This window comes from Eublepharis macularius, chromosome 10 (genome assembly GCF_028583425.1).
Source record: "Eublepharis macularius isolate TG4126 chromosome 10, MPM_Emac_v1.0, whole genome shotgun sequence".
NCBI classification, from domain to species: domain Eukaryota; kingdom Metazoa; phylum Chordata; class Lepidosauria; order Squamata; family Eublepharidae; genus Eublepharis; species Eublepharis macularius.
The window spans coordinates 88,841,850-88,861,180 of NC_072799.1; the positions used below are offsets into that span (position 1 = coordinate 88,841,850).

Sequence of the window (19,331 nt, forward strand, 5' to 3'; positions counted from 1 at the left end):
GGCTATGTATATTGAAGCAAGCTCCCATTAGGTTCCACAGTCGGTGTAAACCATCTACCAGAGAGAGTACAAAAAACTGCTCGTCTAAGAAATGTAGAGTGATGGATACAGGAGGCTGATTAGGCCCCACTCAGTCCATTTTTCTAGGTATGCATCTTTCCTTTTTTTCCTATAAGTGAGTAGCTGTCAGTCTTTTGAGAAAAAGAAAGTACTTAAATTTGGGCACATGAGGATAGTTAGAATATGACGCAGTCTCACCTGGTATTCACTGAGAAAGGGCCCCATACGGAGAGCAGAGAACCGGCACTGCACCCCTCTGGTGTTTGCTTCACAGTGCAGATCCTCTCCCAGTCTCCTGCCCATCATATTGACTGACATTTTGCTTGTTACTAACATAACCTTGCTCCCCTGAGATCCCAGGACTTCAGTCCTGAAGGGTTACTCGAATTACAGACTTATTGGCATAGGAGATGAGAAGTTTCATGTAGTATTTCAGATTTATCCATCTTGTGCCTGCAAATTCAGAGTGTGTTCTTTGTGCTCTGGGGTTTTCCTGAGTTTAGTCAAACACTGGTTTCAAGATCTTTGGCTTAAAATTAGCAGCAAAAAGTAGCTATTTTGTCCCTCAGATTCTCTTTTTTTTAAATGACCTATAACTTAAAAGTTGTTATTGTAGTTATCCAAAGGGAAATCAGATTTTCTGACACTGAAGCCCTCTTATTTTCTCATTGGGGTTCACCAGTTTAAAGTAGTTTAACGCACACTTGAGAATATTAGATTCCGAAAGGTAAGTCTGAGAGCTGTTCAGGGATGGCTTCCCCAAACAAAGAAGGGTTGTTCCTGCCGCAGAGGCCCGGCTGCTTCTTTCCCAGTCCTCACTTCCTTCACAGCCCCCTGATGCATATCTTAGTGGAGCTTCTAAAAGTGAGGATCCATGATGCTTTTGTTGAAAGCTTTCCTATTAGCATATTATTTGGCAGCAAAAGACAATTTGCTACAAATGTCCTTCTGTGGTTTCAGAAACAGGCTGCCTTGCTTGGCAGTTGTAACAGAGGACAGTAAATCTAGACTGAGCTTGAATCCCCTTTATTATGTGCCTTTATTGGCATGTTGAATGATGAAAGTTAAAACACCGGGAGGATAACAGAAACAAAGTGCTCTCTTCTGTTACTCTAACTCTCCATTCATGGAAGAAAGCCCCCTCAGTTCTGTCCTAGTAAAGGATGCAGAATGCAACCCGAAAAACGAAAGCATCTGCTCCTTAAAGAGAGTAAGTCAGACCTCGCCTACACTAATGATGTGGTGATAACAGCATGCTTTGTGAGAGATACTGGAAAACGCTACCATAAAGCCCTTGAGTAATTCATAACTATGTGTACAAAACAAAATCATCAAAAGGAAATGGCAGGTTTGTTGGGATGAAGGTATGTCTAAACTCTGGGGACAGGAAGGCACATGCAAGTAAAATACACGAGAGGATAGGAACATGACTGGCTTTAGGCATTACAAAGTGAGGGTAATCGGAAGCACACCGTGTTCACCCCTAAGATTCTTTGAGATGCCTGAATTGGAATCAGAGCATCTCCAACCACTGTATGATGCTCACAGATTTGGCATATCACTTACCAGAAGAAGAGAAGCATGAGTCAGATTCAGACATTACAGAGAGGTACAAAGAAGAAACATGAATTGCCTGGTAGTTCCTGCTTTCCTCTGCCCCAACCCATCATTCCAGAAGTTTCTCATATGGTCAGATTAGAAGGTACAAAAGAGATGTAGTTGCTGCTGTAATCAGCGGCCCCATATCTCTTTCTTCCCCTTCTTCCCTTTACTTGAAAACGTGTGGTGCTGCTAGGTTTCCACCACTTCCTACTCACAAGTGGTCACCAATGAATCTGAGCAGAGTGGGGACACAGAGTTATTATGGGGGTAGAGTTGGCTGTGCACCGGAAAGTTTTGTTCTGCATTGTGGTGCATCAACCCCAATAAAATGGGAGAGGTAGCTCCTTAGAATGAAGTACTGGTGTCCGCACCTACTGATGTGGCTGTCACCAATGAGAGCTCCAGCACAAGGTTTGGATACAGAAATGGGGATGAGTATAGAGATGGATGTTCTAGAATAGCAACCCCTTTGTTTCCAGTTTTATTTGAGAAATCCATCTGGCTGGCTGCTGGGTGGAACAGGCCTTGCTTCCAGCAACACCAGCAGCAGCGGGGGGGGGGGGTGGGGGAGTAACACCATATCATGGATGAGGCCAGATCTTTACTTCACTAACTAGCTGTTACAGTGTTATAGGCTTGTTGTTTTTTGGCATCAGCCATTCATTTGTGTGTGCGCACACGCGCATGTGTATGCATTAAAGTCTGGCTCTGCACTGGTTCAGTTCTGCACTGAACTTGTTACCACCTATACTCCCCTTCATGTGTATCGTTATGGACTCTCTAACTTGGGTTTGGGACATTTAACCAGAACCACAACCATTTGGGGGGAATTAAGCTCCGTGTCAGGCGGAATTCTCTTTCTGTTTCCATAGACTGGCTAACCTGGAAAACTGACACACTTGGCAAGCAGGGGAAGCAGAACGTGTGATTTAGGGATCTTTCACCTCAAAGTGCCTCTAATAGGTAACTACAAAACAGCCAGATCTTTTCCAAAGCAAGTTTTAGAATTTATTGAGGGAAATATAGAGGTACAGGAATGGAAAAGGTACTCCAGCATAAGAATTGTTGTGTTCAGAGGGACGTGCACTTGGAGAGGAAAGAAGGGAAAAGGAAATCAAACCTCTGGCTGAGAGGGAATTCTGCACCTGGGAATGGCCACAAAGAGAAGGGAGAGAGAGATTTGGACAGAAAAAGTTCTGCCAGGGGCCGTTTCCACACGTCTTACCTGCCTGCAGAACATCGCACAAAAGATCCGGAAGATGCTGTCTTCCAGGTGTTTTGCACGATGTTCCGCAGGCAGGTAAGATGTGTGGAAACAGCCATGGTCCTTTCTAAACAGTTTGAACCAGGGAGAGAATCTAGAGCAAGAGATTGTTTCTGTCCACCATGACATCAGCTTGAAAGATCCAATCTCATGTGTTATAACCAAGCAAAAGAATACCCCAAGGATTGCCTGCTAGGGAGTAGAAAAGAAGGAGACTGTTAAAGCCAGCTACACGTGAGGCATCTGAGTGTAGCAGTGCTGTGCTTTGCTTTAGAAGTGGACTAGCAGAAAGATTTCTTTGCTTCTTCCAGAATCTAAATTGAGCCAGGTGCAATTGGGTTCTTACCCGAAGGTAAACCATCTTCTGCTTGTACTAAGGCTGCTGGATGCCATAACGCAAAGCTTGCTTTAGGAATAGATTTTAAATGGGTTCCAAGATTGAGGTCCAATGCTCATTTCAGCCCCAGATCGCTATACTATACCTGAGCTACAGAATGGCCTTGCTTTTGAATAATTTCAAGGCTCAGTAAAAAATTACTTTTTGGATTATAACATTTTAAGATGGCACCTATAGTTCTTGAAACAAGAGATCTTGTTATCACCAGATGAACTTTCCGTGAGTTTCAGTCAAACTTACCCCAAGATATTTAAAGAATTTGCATTGTTTGATGGGATTGGCATCTAGACATGGGCCCGATCCAAAAAAAAATTCCGATTCAGCCGTTCGTGGATCTGGGCTGCTGCCGAACACAGGCCACCGATTCTAAACGATCTACTCTCGTTTCCGGTCCGCAATTGGGAATCGGGGAGGCCAGCGCCCAGGGCAACCGTAGTCAGGCTCTTGCGCGCACGCACGCACGCGCTCCTGAGTCGCCCACGCCCACGCAGCAAGCCGGCTGTCCCGGTGCGCTGTGGAGCTGGCGGCAGTGTGAATGGTTCGGAGGCTGCCCGCGCCGTTCATCTGCCCCGCAAGACAAGGAGCAGCCAGCTTGCCCGCGCGCCCCTTGTCCTGGGGAAAGGCGAACGGTGCAGGCGGCCTCCCAGCCACCCGCACTGCCTTTTGCCTTTTGCCTTTCCCCAGGACAAGGGGTGGCCAGCTTGCCCACGCGCCCCTTGTCCTGGGGAAAGGCGAATGGCGCAGGCAGCCTCCCAGCCACCTGCACTGCTGTTTGCCTTTCCCCAGGACAAGGGGCGGCCAGCTTGCCCACGCGCCCCTTGTCCTGGGGAAAGACAAATGGCGCAGGCAGCCTCCCAGCCTCCCGTGCTGCCTTTTGCCTATCCTTTGTGCCCACCCCCTTCCCCTTCCTCCCCTGGGTTGCTGCTCTGTGGTTGGAAGGAAACCTGCTAATCAAGGAAAGCTGGGCTTCCATTCGTGTTTCGAGGGCGACAGAAGGAGGGCGCAAACAGCTCATTTCCCTGACTCCGTTGCCCCGGGAATAAATTACTAGCGCCAGAGTGTCTGCAATTCCGAACAGAAACTGACCCATCCGATCAAGTCCCGAACAAGCAAACTCCTGACTGCTGGATCGGTTGCCATGGACAGAACCGATTAGCTGAGTCACGATGGCGAAAACGCCAAAATCGGGGGGGGGGGGGGTTGAAATTGTAATTCAGATCGTGCCCATCTCTGTTGGCATCTATTGACTACGTAAGTCTTTGAGGTTTCTTCTCAAATACATTACCTTGGTCTTGGCGAAATTATTATTTAAACTTGAGTCTGAGGGCTTCATCATCGTTGTTGTTGTCGTTGTCGTCATCAAATAACATAATAGCAACGTTCATTCCCAAAATGATCCATTTCTGGACACCCATCTTTATAAAGGAAGCTGAATATGTAAACAAACAATTTGTAGAGTCAGAAAGTGTCATTTCATGTAGGGCATGATATAGCTGCCTTACCTAATACACGAGATTCATATGAAAACAATTACATATAACCAGATGATTAGTATTTCAAAAGCTCATTTGTACAGTTACGACAACCAAAATTTGTTTTGTGTGTGTATATATCACATTCTTCCACACATATAATACTTTCCTTCTCAGTCTACAGCATGCCTATCAACTCAGTTGTTTCAGAATGAAATTCTCCTGGATATTCTTGGACTAATTTTAAAAAAGTACTGATTTGAAATCAGGATCCAGTTAATTTCCCAGGTGTTAAAATTACTCCAAAGATTTAAAGGTAGTGTTACCAACTCTGGGTTGATGAATTTCTTGAGATTTGGGTGTAGAGCTGAGAGAGGACAGGTTTAGGGAAGGGAGGGGACCTCCGCAGAAGTGTGATGCCATAGAGTCCACCCTCTAAAGCAACCCTTTTCTCCAGGAGAGCTGGTCTCTGTGGTCTGGAGTTCAGTTGTAATTCCAGGAGATCTTCAGGCCCCACCTGAAGGTTGGAAACCCTATTTAAAGGATACTCTGACCCTCTTGTCCTCCTACACTATAAATATTTCTTTCACCTTTTCTTAATCCTAATTGAGCAAAACAGGCAGCAAAACATTAGAGCTTCTATCCAAATTAAATGAGAAAACGAATAGCTTCTGCTGTATTATTATAGATGTTTCTATATAATATCTAGAGACATTTCTTAATATTTTCACTATTTTATGATTAATTTCAGTCATTTTTAAATTTTAGTTTTGTTAGCTGCCCCAGAACTAGCTTGGTTGGGGAGGGGTGTGTGTTGAATAGAAATGGTTAACATAAATAAGGGATTTTCTGTGTTTGTTTGTGTTGGTCCAGAATTGACATGAAAAAGAGTGTTTGAGGAATATATTTGATTATAAAGATAGCATTAATGCATTAAAATTATAAGAGTTCAACAGTGAATGACGGGTTGAGTAAAATGGGGTCAATTGGTGCCTGTGGACAATTTTGTTGGAAGGTAGTGAATAACGAGGTGGCAAAATTGTCTGTGACAACTGAAGTAAATAGTGACAAAGAAGTGAGTATGAGAAACTCCAGACAGAATAACTAACTAGCTAATACTATGGTAGATGAAATTGAGGTAGAATTTTTTATGCTGTTTATCATATAAGATGAAAAGCATTGCTGTTGTTTGCCAGCTAAATTAGTAACCACTAAAGCAAAAAAAAATAGCCATTGTAATAAAATTAATTCTACTCCATTAGTTATTATCCAAAAAATTATCCTCAACATCTTTCTTAGAAAACTGGTCATCCTTTCATGGCTTCTCTGAAGTTGCTCATAGGCCAGAAGACGCACAGAGCTCTGCTCTGAATTCCTTCCCCGTTTTCTCTCTTTATTGCCCACTCACCCATGAAGCTTGCTATGTGACCCCAGACCAATCACAGCCCATCATCTGACCCTGCTTCAGGGTTATTGTGAGAACAAAATGGGAGAAGGACCATGCATACTGCTTGTCAGTCTTCTGGGCAATCCCACATGGCCCGTGTGGAGTGAGCCACTTGGCTCAAAGCAGTTCTGTGGGGAAAAGCACTTTCCAGCTCTAGCAGCTCACCAATGAAATCTTGGGGGAGGTTGTGGACCGATTGGATCTGGTACAGTCAAGTGCATCAAAACCAAGCACCCTGGGCCCATCAGATCTGATGGCTTCGAGTCGGAGTTGACAGTGCCTATCATCAACCCTGATGCCATCACACTTGGACTCAAGCCCTGAGAGATCGAGGTTCCCGGAGGCAAGCTGACATGCTTATGATGCCTCAGAACCACCCAAGAAAAGATTGGAAGTGAAGCTGAAACATTCCATCAAGCAGAAAGCTGTCTCCTATCATAGGACCTCCAAACTTGAACTGGGCACAGATGATATGGAGATCATTGAGGTCCCTCACATCCTACTGATTCACTCCAACTCACCACTACTGTATTTCTCAGAGAAGGAAGGCAAAAACTGTTTCACCTCCACTCAGATCCAACTCTTGGAAGCCACAGGTGAATGCCCCATCAGGAATGCTGGTCCCATAGATGCTCTGCCTGGTACCCCCACTGCATGCCTCTGCAAAGCAGAACCGACCCAGGGTGTGTGTGGATTTACCACCCAGATTAAATAGGATCCATCTTGGATCCAATACAGTCAAGAGTTCATCATTGATCAACACCCATCTTACAATATCCCCCCACAAACTTCAATGGCTAACCACCTTTCAGAGTCATAAATGGAGCCATGCTGTCCAGATTGGAGGCTGAGTATTCCTTTAGATCCTTCTCCTGATGAGACCGTAGGAGTCAGTGAGCCAGTTTCACCAACTGATGGCTTCTGTTTGTACATGGAGCAAATGCTGAGGATGTGCAAAAATATGATCGAGGGATTTGTGGAGTTGATGACCGACTTCTCTGAGTGACCAGTGTCAATACCAGCAACGTCTAAGAAAGTGGAGGGAATCTATAAAACAAAGGAAGACAACTGTGCCTTCTTGTGTATACACACGGGAGCCCAGGTTGGTGACTGCTGTAGATACCTTGCAAACTCACTCCTTTTAATTTTTTTAACTTGTTTTAATTTATTCCGTTTTAATTTGTTTGAACAATACGTTCCCTTCCTGAACAGCAAATAACAGTGTCTGGGAGTCAGGAGGGTTTTTTACTCTGTTTTAAACATGTTTTATCATTGGAGCTTTTGTTGAATTTTAATTGAGTGCTATGGATAGCCCAGGAGAGCCTGATCTCATCAGATTTCAGAAGCTAAGCAGGGTCGGCCTTGGTTAGTAATTGAATGGAAGACCTCCAACCAAGACCAGGGTTGCAGAGGCAGGCAATGGCAAACCACCTCTGTTAGCCTCTTGCCATGAAAACCCCACCAGGGATCTCCATCAGTCAGCTATGACTTGAGGGCAGGATTTCTAGAGGGAGCTTGCTGTAGCACAGTAGTTAAGCAGTTCGGCTGCGAATCAGCTCTCTACTGGTTCGAATCCCACTACTGCCATGAGCTCAGTAAATGGCCTTGGGGTAAGCCACTCCTCTCAGCCCCAGCTCCTCAGCTGTATTATGGGGATAATAACTCTTTGTTCACTGCTCTGGGTGGGGCACTAATCTGTCTAAAAAAGTGGTATATAAGCACAGTTTTATTATTATTATTTCATTCAAGAGGGTTTGGAAGTCTCTGTAATATAAAGACTCTTGACTTAACTTTACTTGTCTGCTTGCTGTGAGGAAACTCACACTGAATTTGGCAGAATAAATTGAAGAACTGAAGAGCTGTTATTGCTGCCACTGATGGGCCTTTTGGGTTCTACCTTGAAGATGGCAGACCCTTAAGCTTGGAGCAATTCTCTCTGGAATAATGGAGTCTGCAATAGCAATGGTTTGAATGAGGAAGAAATATCAGCTATAAGATGGGCGTTAGCTGGAGGTTCTTTAGCTGCTTACCTTATCTGCTCGTTGGAACATTTGGCAAACTATGAAACTCCTTTCACAAAGCAGATGGAGTCTATGTGCAGAAGGAATAGTTTGGGCTGATCTTGCTGTTTATGAGCTCAAGACTTACCTTTGAAGAGTTTTGAAATTGCAGCTGATACATATTGGAATATCTAAATTCCACCTTACTTGAGCTGTATATATGGAAGAAACAGTTAGTTGGGGAGTAGTGCAAGATAAAACTCTGTTAACAAGACATCTATTAATTGATTTATGTTTGTGTAACTAGTGACCTCACAAACAGAAGAAGAGATCCAGATGTCTTAGTGATCCTCCTAATGGTCGTCATTGGGGAATAACTTTGCTAATCCGCTGGCAAGCTAATCCGTTTTTATGTTTTATCCCCTGGCTATTTTTTGACATGCAGATTGTGCTACTAGAAGCACAAGGTTCATTGATGGTGCGTACTGTCTGTCCTTTCTTTGGCCCCATCATGCCTGCTTCACTGTTTTCATTATTCTGGTGTGGATCTGCCATGTTTTCACCTCCGCTGACGGCTTTGGCAGTTTTGATCAGCTACTTTCCCTGAACTATAGCAGTAGTCTCCGTTTTTTTCTGAGTGGCAACTGCTACTCCTTGACTTCCATATCTTGCACTTCTAAGTGGGTAATAGTCTTTTCTGAGGCTATTGCAGGACTTGGACACTGCTTCTTGTCCTATTGATTATGTTTGGTACTCAAACACTCTAAACATTCATCTTCCTTATTGGAATTCTAAACACATTCAAAGTAGGAGTATAACTCCTTGCTAACTTCTTGCACCTCCCTGGGGCTTCATTTTTGTGTGCAGCATTTCCTCCTGTGGAATGAGGACATTGAGTTTCTAACCTATGTCTCCACCTACCATTCATAGAGTTTCACAATGTTAATGTGCCCAGTGCCCTGGTCAGGATTCCCTACCAGGGGTTGGCTTTCAGCCCTCATGTCTCACAACGCTATCAGTTGTATTAGTCATTCGGGATCCAAGAGGAACCTGGCAGTGTCCTCATACAACCTTTTCTTTGTGGGTTGGTAGAGGCTATCACAGTCTCATGTGCATAATTGTTCAATGCCCTTTACCTAGCACAGCTCTCCCCACCAGAGTGCTGTTTTTTTTTTCTTGCTGCATTCCTGCTTCTACTTTGGAAAGGGACACTTTTAGACAGCTCCCTGCTTCTTTAGAAGCACCTCTGGGTGAATATCAACGAGACACTAAGCACCTGTTGGGAGGGTGTCTGGTGGTGACATGGAGAGGACTGAGGGAATAGCACCCCCTATCTGCTTCAACTCCTGTGTTGCATACACAGTCAATGGTCTATTATGAGAGATTCTCAGATGTTGCAACAGAACTGTGGCTGAAACTGACTTCGGGGTCTGCATTGGTTCAAACCACTGAAAAACTATACAATATTCATCAAGGAAGGCTGTTCTTTTCAGTTCATTCACATGGTTGATGCGATGCAAGGCATGCAAAGGAATATACTACATTACAAGAACAAAGGGATAATGGACATGAGTGGTAGGAAAGTGTATTCTTCTTGGTATTGGTAGCTGTCAAGCTACAAGAACTTTCCAAGTATATTAGTGGGAAGGCACATTGCCTTGGCTGGCTCTCATTCCCAAAGACCAATGACACCTGCCAAAGAAGACAATCCATTAGATTATCCAAGCAATATTTTAATACAGCTCAGCATGTGACTTTATTACTGATAATACAAAATCAGCTCTCATCTTGAGAAGACAAAAAAAGTAGAATTTCAAGGCTCTGAATTATTTTATTAAAAAATAAATGATTCTTTGGGGAAGATTCAGAAAACCAGACTTACAGTTCCTCTTCTTGGAAAATTATTTATAGCTGTATGCTGCCTATATACACTTAGCATACCTGTACAGATTATGTAGATAATTAAGCTTCTAAGTCAATATTTATGATACAGCTGTCACTAGAATTTCTTTGAAGTACAGGGTTCATTGACAAGCAGCAAAGCAGTTTATCTTTTAAAAAGTAAATAAACATTCATTTGATAGAATAGGAGAACAAAACAAGACATGTATGTCCAGACATAGATTAATTCCTCGTGTAGCAGAACAACCCTTCTTCTGCATGACCAGGGCTTTTTTTCAGCTGGAACGCGGTGGAATGGAGTTCCGGAACCTCTTGAAAATGGTCACATGGGCTGGTGACCCCGCCCCCTGACCTCCAGGCAGAGGGGAGTTTAGATTGCCCTCCGCGCCATGCATGGAGGGCAATCTAAACTCCCCTCTGTCTGGAGATCAGGAAGCAGGGCCACCAGCCCATGTGACCATTTTCTCCGAGGGCAACCCACTGAGTTCCACCACCTCTTTCCCCAGAAAAAAAGCCCTGTGCATGACTATGCACCAGATGTATGTGTCTTAAGGATAATTCACTTAACTGGTTATTGCCAGTGATAAGTTGGGCTGTCCCAGAAACATTTACTGTGGCATTTCACAGTCCTGTTCTTCTTTCCACACTGTTACTGTTATGGTCTGAAAGGACCATAAGGAACCTCTTACGGTTGATTCTGTCAGCTGGAGTTGGGCCTCTGTTTCTGAGCACCAGAAAAGACTGGACTTTATCAATGTAAATAATTGGCAGGACTTGTATCCTCAGGAAAAAGGCCACAGTCAGTTGCACAAAGTTTACTCCCGTATTAATTGGTCTCCCAGGAAATAATTAGCTAGGTATCGAATCCAAAAAAGTTTGCACCTATTCTACTACTTCTACTGTTGCTGAACTTTCCCTTTTGACACCTAATTCATACATAAAGTCTAGAGGAAAGAACCGTGTTGTCCTTTTGGATACAGAATTTTAGGAACACGACACTTTCAGCATTAATCCATCAATCTTGGAACATAACATTTTCTTGTACTTACGCTTGTTCTACAGGGAAGTGAGGGCACCATGAAGCCTGGAGCCTAGTCAAGGCTGTTTCTCATTAGAAGTTTGGTGCTCTGTCACAGATACCCAAGTACAAAATGCACGTATGTTGTGTCTGCAGGGAAAGGCTTGGATCCTAAACCTTTGCCCCAAAGTGTGCTTCTCTCTGGCTGCCCTGGAGGCAATCTTCTGCTGCAGAACTTCTTCCTCTTATACTAAGGACTTCCCATTGGCTCCCTTCCAGGGCTTTTCAGTGAGCCCCAAGGTGCCTGATGCCAGAGGAAGAAAGCTCTGCAGCAGAGGATGGCCTCTGCAGAGAAACTCACAAGGAGTAAGCTGTAGGGTCCAAGTCCAAGAATGCAAGTATTTTCAAGCACAGCCTTCAAAACATCCAAGCAGGGCTTTTTTCTGGGAAAAGAGGTGGTGGAGCTCAGGACCGCACAATGACGTCACTTTGGGTCAGCTGGAACAAGGGGGGAGTTTTTAAAAATTTAAATCACCCTCAGTGAAAATGGTCACATGGCTGGTGCCCCCACCCCCTGATCTCCAGACTGAGGGGAGTTTAGATTGCAGCAGCGCTGTGTTGTTTTGACTTCCATGTATACACATACATTTTGCTTTACAGAAATTAAAGGCACAGCAATATTGTTGTTGTTTCCTAGAAACCTCCAAAATGGCCACTGAATGCTCACTGGGTGTTGTTTTCTTAAAGCTACAGGCATTATTTTAATTCTTTTGGACAGTTTTATTCCTTCCATTTTTTCTTTCTTTCTTTTTAAGATTTCAGATTTTTCTGCAAACCCAGGTCTTCCTTTAGATTCCTATAGAGAATCTTCCCCGCCCCAAACATTTATCCAGTTTGGTGTTGTGGTTAAGAGCCAGTTTGGTATAGTGGTTAAGAGTGGCAGGACTCTCATCTGGAGAGCCGGTGTCAGACTATGGATGACAGGATATGGCAGGTAGATCCCTGGATCATTTCAGCAAGACACAGGTCCTTGGTTAAATGACTTTTATTCAGGAAATCAGTCTTTTTCCATATACACAGGTCCATAGGACTACATGAAGTAGAATGCATATGAGCATGGCAACTTCTCTTTGAAAGGGATAAGGTTTAAGGCAGTTACAAGGCAATATACCCAAACAACCCCCTCCCTCCTAAACCACAAGTTCAGAGGCAGTCTTGGAAACATTTTCGGAGTTCACACACTAGGAAGACAAGATACTGAGCAATGCAACATTTTAGACACCCAAGGTCAGTCTAAAAAATATCAACGGGAGAGATTGTCCGCAGCTTTGCCAGCTGCCGGGCTATGCTGTGAAAGGAGAAAACGAAAGTGGTTTTCAAAAGCTAAGGGATGTACTCATCAGTTACAACATGAGATCAGTTACAATACTGAGGTAACTCAGGACCATAAACTTAACATTGGCATGGATGAGTGGGTACAGTCAAACATGACAACCGGTTTGATTCCCCATTCCTCCACTTGAAGCCAGCTGGGTGACCTTGGGTCAGTCACAGCTCTTTCAGAGCTCTCTCAGCCCCACCCACCTCACAGGGTGATTATTGTGAGGATAATATAACACATGTCTTAAACTGTTCTGGGTGGATGTTAAGTTGTCCTGAAGGGCAGTATATAAATCAAATGTTATTATCCATCACTCCATTCTGTGGATCTATCAATCACATAATCTGTGGCCATGTTTGGAATTAAATATATTGAAATTCAATTAAATATTCAGGATATCTTCTTGTCTAGATGGGATATCTTGTATTAGTATTGTTGACTAAAATCCTTGTTTCATATACTATTCATAAATGTCTCTAATGTATAATTTTCTTTCTTTCCCAGGAAGAGTCACTCCTGAACAGCTCGCCTCATTCATCCAGCTGTTCAAATCGAAATCTGAAGCTGTGGAAAACCATTCTGGACTTTTGCAGATTGCACAAGCTACAGTGCAGACACTAAAGCACCCCCAAAATGCTAAATGGGACAACTTCTTAGCCTTTGAAAGGCTACTTATGCAGGTACATTAAGGTCTCTATTACTTTCTTTGGAGAGGTAGCAAATATTTGAGAATTTCTGTTTTGTCAACTTATTTGTACTATTGCATCTCCTGTCCCCCTTCAAGAAACTTAGAATGAAATACATAGCCTGTGGAAACTCTCCCCTGATTAAAGGGGTTTCTATCAGCAATGCAGGATTTTCTGGTCTCTCCCTTCCCGCTACAGCCAAAAATACCCCCCAAGTGCTGCTTCTGGGGAACAGGGAGAATTGGAAATCAGGAAGATCACCTGTTCCCTTCTGTTACCCCAAAATTTCCACTGGATCCAACTCACAGTGGCAGTTTACTGTCCCTGTCCCATTGTGACTTCTGTCACATCTTTACTAGGATGAAAAACCATGAGAATCTAGCCAAAGTCAGATTAAAAAAAAAATTACCGTTTTTTGAAAAATGGGTAATTTTCCTCTGAATTTATCATTCCAGTATAACAAATGGAAATATTTCTCAAGATTTTTCCTTTCTGTATAATAAAATGTCAACTCAGATAAGCTACGTTACATACTCTAATGAATCAGTCTGCAAGTCTTTTTGATTCCTATTAGTAGAAATAAACATTCTTGCTGTAGTAGAAAGATTATCAATTACAAATCTACATGATTCACTATAATTTTTAAAAATTATAGTTAAAATAACCAAGTAAAAATGATTTGATCTAATGATAACTGACATGGCTGAACATATGTACAGTTTCAAATGTATGCCCTAAATTAGTCTGGGAATTACCGTGTCTCCAACACTTGTCATACTGACCACTGATCCTTTATTTTGTTATAACAATCTTAAAGAATCTTTATGGGGTAATGTTGCTGAAATAATGGGATGCCCTCTGAAATCAGTTACCAATCTTCTCTAGGTATTACCCTACCCAGGGATCTATCCCAGCTATTTAGATACCTGAAATAAGTCCATTCTTGACCTAACAAAAATGAATTTATCTTGGTTGCAATGTCTTTGTTTTGAACTGTACAGAATTCTACAAATCCAGATCTCTCTCTACAGTTGTTTTATATTACAAGCAATTTTAAAATAATAAGCCTTAAATTGTACATATTGAAAGAAATGGGAGTTTGTAAGCCTACATTTGTAGAATCACTTCCTCATACAACAAAAATCACTTCCTCATACAACATTGTTTTCAAAAACAGTCTATTGTATCTAATCTATCCGTTTCTCAGCATTAATGTTAAGTTAAAAAGATGAATCTGCAACTTGATTGTTATAGAAAACAGAGTTTTCCATATATACTTTAGTTTAAAATCTACTGTAATGGTCCAGATATCATGATTCTAGTTCACAGAATGACACCACATAAGATGTTTTGGTGTCAGTTTGCCCAACTTGCTAATGTTTCTAAGTCTTTTCTTGGCTGCTTAAGCATGTTGCTTGACAATAGTCCTCTATAGTCTGAACCTCCTTTCTCTGCCTTGGATTAAACCAAACAAATGTCAACCTTTGCCAATTATTTATCATATCAGTGTTGACTATCAGAGCAATGTTCATGAATAGAAGAATCCTACATAAAATATTCATTTTAAATGTGACTGCTTTTCCGTAGGTAATAATTGCCATTTTGGTATGTCTTCATTTACCTCATCAATGAGAATTTTTTCCCTTTGGGGCGGGGGTGATTGAATTTAACGATGGCTTCTGGGTCATCTGAGATCCAAATTCCCTAATATCTAATCGACCCAGTTTCCAGTTCGTACCAACTTATGTTGCCCAATCTTCTCCTCCTCCTCCTCCTCCTCCTCCTCCTGCTGCTGTATAATTGGCAGATTTAGTAGTTTATTCTATAACCTATTACTCCAAACCTTTGTAAAATATTACTTTGTAGAATGATTCTTTGGATTTTACAAATATAATGTAACAAGTTGGGGACCCACAAGGACTTACTGGGGAGGCATCTCATTTCTCCTCCCACACCATATATTCCTTCCCTTCCCTGTCCCCCACACCTCTCCTCCCTCTTCTGACCTCCTTCTCTTCTTTCTCTCCTTCGCACCCACCTTTGTATGCCCTGTATTCACCTCTCCCCCCCACCCTGCAATTTTTCCCATATGGCTCAGTTGCATGGTAAGGAACCTGCACGGAGTTCTGGGGTGTACTTCAATTTTCCCTGTATCCCCTTCCCCACACTGTTTCCCCTTTCCCTCCTCTTCACAACTTCACCTTTCCCTATATCTTTCTCTCCTTCAAACCCACGTAACAGCTTACTTTTTATATTTATTGTAAGCAGCTTCAGGCTTTTATAATTTTTTAAAGCATCTTCAGGCTTTCTAAAACTTTAATCCATAATATACTGTGAATGGAAGCAGGTAGAGAAAAAAGGGGTAGCAGGAAATATTTGGGAGAGAACTAAATCTAGAATCCATTTTGATACTGAATTTACTTGGGAGAGACAAGCCTGTATTTAAGTCTCTCCCATGAGATCAGTGAGACATACTGTCCTATAGCTATTTTCTTGAGAATAAATGCATTTGAACACAATGTGGCATATGTCTTAGTAAGGCTTTCAAGAAGGGCACCAATTAAAGAAGGGTGGCGATTAGGGTTGCCTATACTCTCCTGGCAAGAGGTGGGGGGACCTGACACTTATGTTGTGCCAGTGGTGTGGTCTCTCTTCATGTGCTTACTCTGGCGCCTGTGCAATGACATCACTTCTGGAAGTGATGCCGTCGTGCTGGCCACGAGAGTGCTCCCACACTCTGTGTGGGGCCGATTCAGCCCATTGGGGGCCAAAATTGGCCCTAAACGAAGCGGGGGAGTGTTCCTGTGGCTGGCGTGATGACCTCACTTCCGGGAGTGACATCGCCATGCCCCCTGGAAGCGTGCGTGCCACGGATGTTCCTGGGGTCTCTGCCAGTGGCAGGCAACATCTGGGGATTACCACTTCCCACTGATCCCTGGTGGGGCGGCAGACAAAGGGACAAATCCCCGGGAATTTGCCTACCATTGGCGAGTGCTTGGGAGCCCGAGTGGCCGTGTTAGATAGTTGAAGTAAAACTAAATGAATGTATTTCTTCTAGCTGAAGCTGGTCAACAGTCTATTTCTTCAGATGCAGTGAAGAGGAATCCACCCTGAAAAATTGGTCTATGGTCCCCAAAAGGTGGTGCATTGGCTTGTCCTATTATAAGTACCTGGTTTGGGCTAGATTGCGCCCGTAGTGCATGCGTGTAAAATTCATTTTGGACTAAATAACCAGTTTCTTTTGACCTAAAATACAAATACTGATTCAGCACAGTAAAAGGTCTGTTGACAACAGAAAAGCACTCTGTTGTCCTAAATCCCAAACGAAGAAAAATACAAAAGTAGGGAAAGGGCAGGAGGCAAGCAAAAATGTTTTAAATATGCATTCTGATTGTCAGTTGTTACCAAGCGCACTCCTAATCATAGCCCTCTATGGATTTATACCCATTGCTTTTCAACCATGATAACAGGCCAAGAAATGGAGCCAAAGCAAGCTTTTTTCTTCTGCATTATAATTGCTTCCTATGTATGTACTCATTTTCTGCAGTCAGATGACAATTACTTGGGATTACATGATTGCAATTCCCGAGTAGGACACAAAACACTATTTTGAGCGTGGAGAGGGGAAAGGTCTTGACAGAGGACTGCCGAACCTGGCAAGTCAAATCTCATAGTTCCCTTTTGATACTCGGGAAGCATGGCTGTGATCAGTGGTGCTGTTGCGGCTTGGTACACCTTTGTCCACGAAACGAATATGAACTAGTCTGCCTCATGTTGGTAATATGCAAACCTCATCTCTATTCAGAGAGTCTTCTCTTGTGTCACGGCTCTTGTTTCTCCATCCCCATACTGCTTCTCTTACTGTTGCCTTAGGAAAAAAGCAACAGAGGGAGGGACCAAACCCATCATCTCCCTCCCCAGTGAAATATTGCCATCTTGATATGATGCAAAAACAGCACACTTATGCTCTCTACCCATACCTGCACATTTGAGATAATGGTTACATGAGTACTTACAATGATACAGAAGAAGTTCAAGAGCCTTTAGTTAATCATGTGTTCTTCTCTTTATATATGCTTCGGCTGTATTTGTTAGACCCATTGAATGGAGACTGAAGCATTATTAAAAAGTCATTGTTTTGAAGCAGCGGCATGCCCAGGCTATCCTTTTGGAGAGTGGTTTCTATAAATACATTTACATCTTTGTATTGCAGAGATCCAATGACTTTTGTACTTCTAAGCCACAACTCAGGCTCATCAATTTTAAAAAGATAGAAGTTAGATTTATGCAGGGCTTTTTTTCAGCAGCAACACGCTGGAACGGAGTTCCGGAACCTCTTGAAAATGGTCACATGGCTGGTGGCCCCGCCCCTTGATCTCCAGACAGAGGGGAGTTTAGATTGCCCTCCACACCACTGAGAGGTGCAGAGGGCAATCTAAACTCCCCTCTGTCTGGAGATCAGGGGGCGGGGCCACCAGCCATGTGACCATTTTCTCCAAGGGCAACCTGCAGAGTTCCACCACCTCTTTTCCCAGAAAAAAGCCCTGGATTTATGGCAGTTTCCCACACCGCATGTATTCTGTTTGTCAAATAACTTGAATTTTCCTGCAAACTTTTCAGTTTGCTTTTCTGAGTAGTAAAACTGTTATTTATGTATTTATTTATGACTGGGTGGAATGTACTCCCATCTTCACAACGTGAATAATGAATGCTAGATTTCTGCATATATTGAAGGGATTTACAGTGCAATCCTAAGCAGAGTTACTTCAGTCTAGGCCCATTGATTTCACTCCTAACTCTGTTTAGGATTGCACTGTCAAATCCTAATATATATATATATATATATATATATATATATTATAGAGGAGGTGTTCTGACAGAGTAGGCACTTTTAGCATGACCTGAAGAGAGAGAAACTCTTGCATAATTGGTTTTATTGAAGTCATTTTTGAATGATTACTGTCACATTGATTTTATTATAGTCAGCTTTATAGGCGCATCATCCTCTCATGAGCAAGGGACACGTGAGTCACATCTGGAGAACATCTAGAGACTTTCTGAAAAGAATGTTACATTTTTGCGCTTGGAAGTCTGTATCAATGCTCTTGAATCAGTTTATCCTGCAGAGAACACTCTGCAATTTTGAATTTGCAAAACGTAATAGGGACATAATTGGGAGCGATGGCTTTGCAATGGATCCCCTTGCGTTGTTTTCAACTGCAACGTTTTTTGACTTTGTTGCCTAGGACAATGGATTTTGATTGTTGTTCTTATGTTTGCAAAGCACTTTCAGATGTTCTCCCTTCTAACAGATGAGAATCTTTTAAATCAATGCTCCAGTCCAAAATGTATTGTCTTTCAACCCAAGTGCTACCACAGGATACACCTGAGGGCCTGAGACTACGCGGTGGAATTATAGCCTCTCTTCTTTCAACAGATGGTGTTGTTCTTTTCTTGCAAACTGATTTCTTCAAGTCCCAGTTTCAGATTCAGTGTATTGCATGGCATACAGAAGTGAGAGGACTGCTGTGGCCTGGCAGCTGTAAAATGGGGGGGGGGGGGGTTCATATAGGAACATGTAAAATGAAATGCCAGTATCTAGATACAAGATTTTTCTTGTTATTCTGTGAGCATACATAAAGATGCTGATTGGTTTTTTTTAAAAAAATGCAAAAGGAAAATATAGAGGTTCGTTAAGCTTACTGGGACTTGATTTCAGATTCTTCTTTTTTTAACATAAAGATGAGAAACTCTGTTCGCTAATCTAGAGATGCGCGTGACTTCAGTCTGCTACGTGCATGGTTGCAGTTTGTGTTGAAAATGCAGAACTGGCGTCTTTTGCGTCTTTAGGCCAGAACAATGCATTACTTCAGAAACTGCTATCTAAAGCCATATTTGCCAGATAACATGAACACGAGTGTGGGGGCCATGTGCAGGGGAGAACTGCAGGTGGAAGGAAAAGGTGCCGAACTCTTCCCACATTTGCTGATTGTGTATGTATGTGTATAAAGTGCAGTCAAGTCATAGTTAGCTTATGGTGACCCCCCCCCCCCCCAATAAGGTTTTCAAAGCAAGTGACAAATAGAATTGGTTTGCCATTGC

The 19,331-nt window shown here is 42.7% G+C and overlaps 1 protein-coding gene across 1 annotated transcript in view; it reads left to right on the plus strand.

The window, feature by feature from the left end:
- SCFD2 (sec1 family domain containing 2) overlaps positions 1-19,331 on the plus strand; it is a 282,293-nt gene that overhangs the window by 44,689 nt on the left and 218,273 nt on the right. Inside the window, exon 4 of the mRNA XM_054990692.1 lies at positions 13,048-13,223. Coding sequence (XP_054846667.1) covers positions 13,048-13,223 — 176 coding nt within the window. The remainder of the gene's footprint in view (positions 1-13,047; positions 13,224-19,331) is intronic.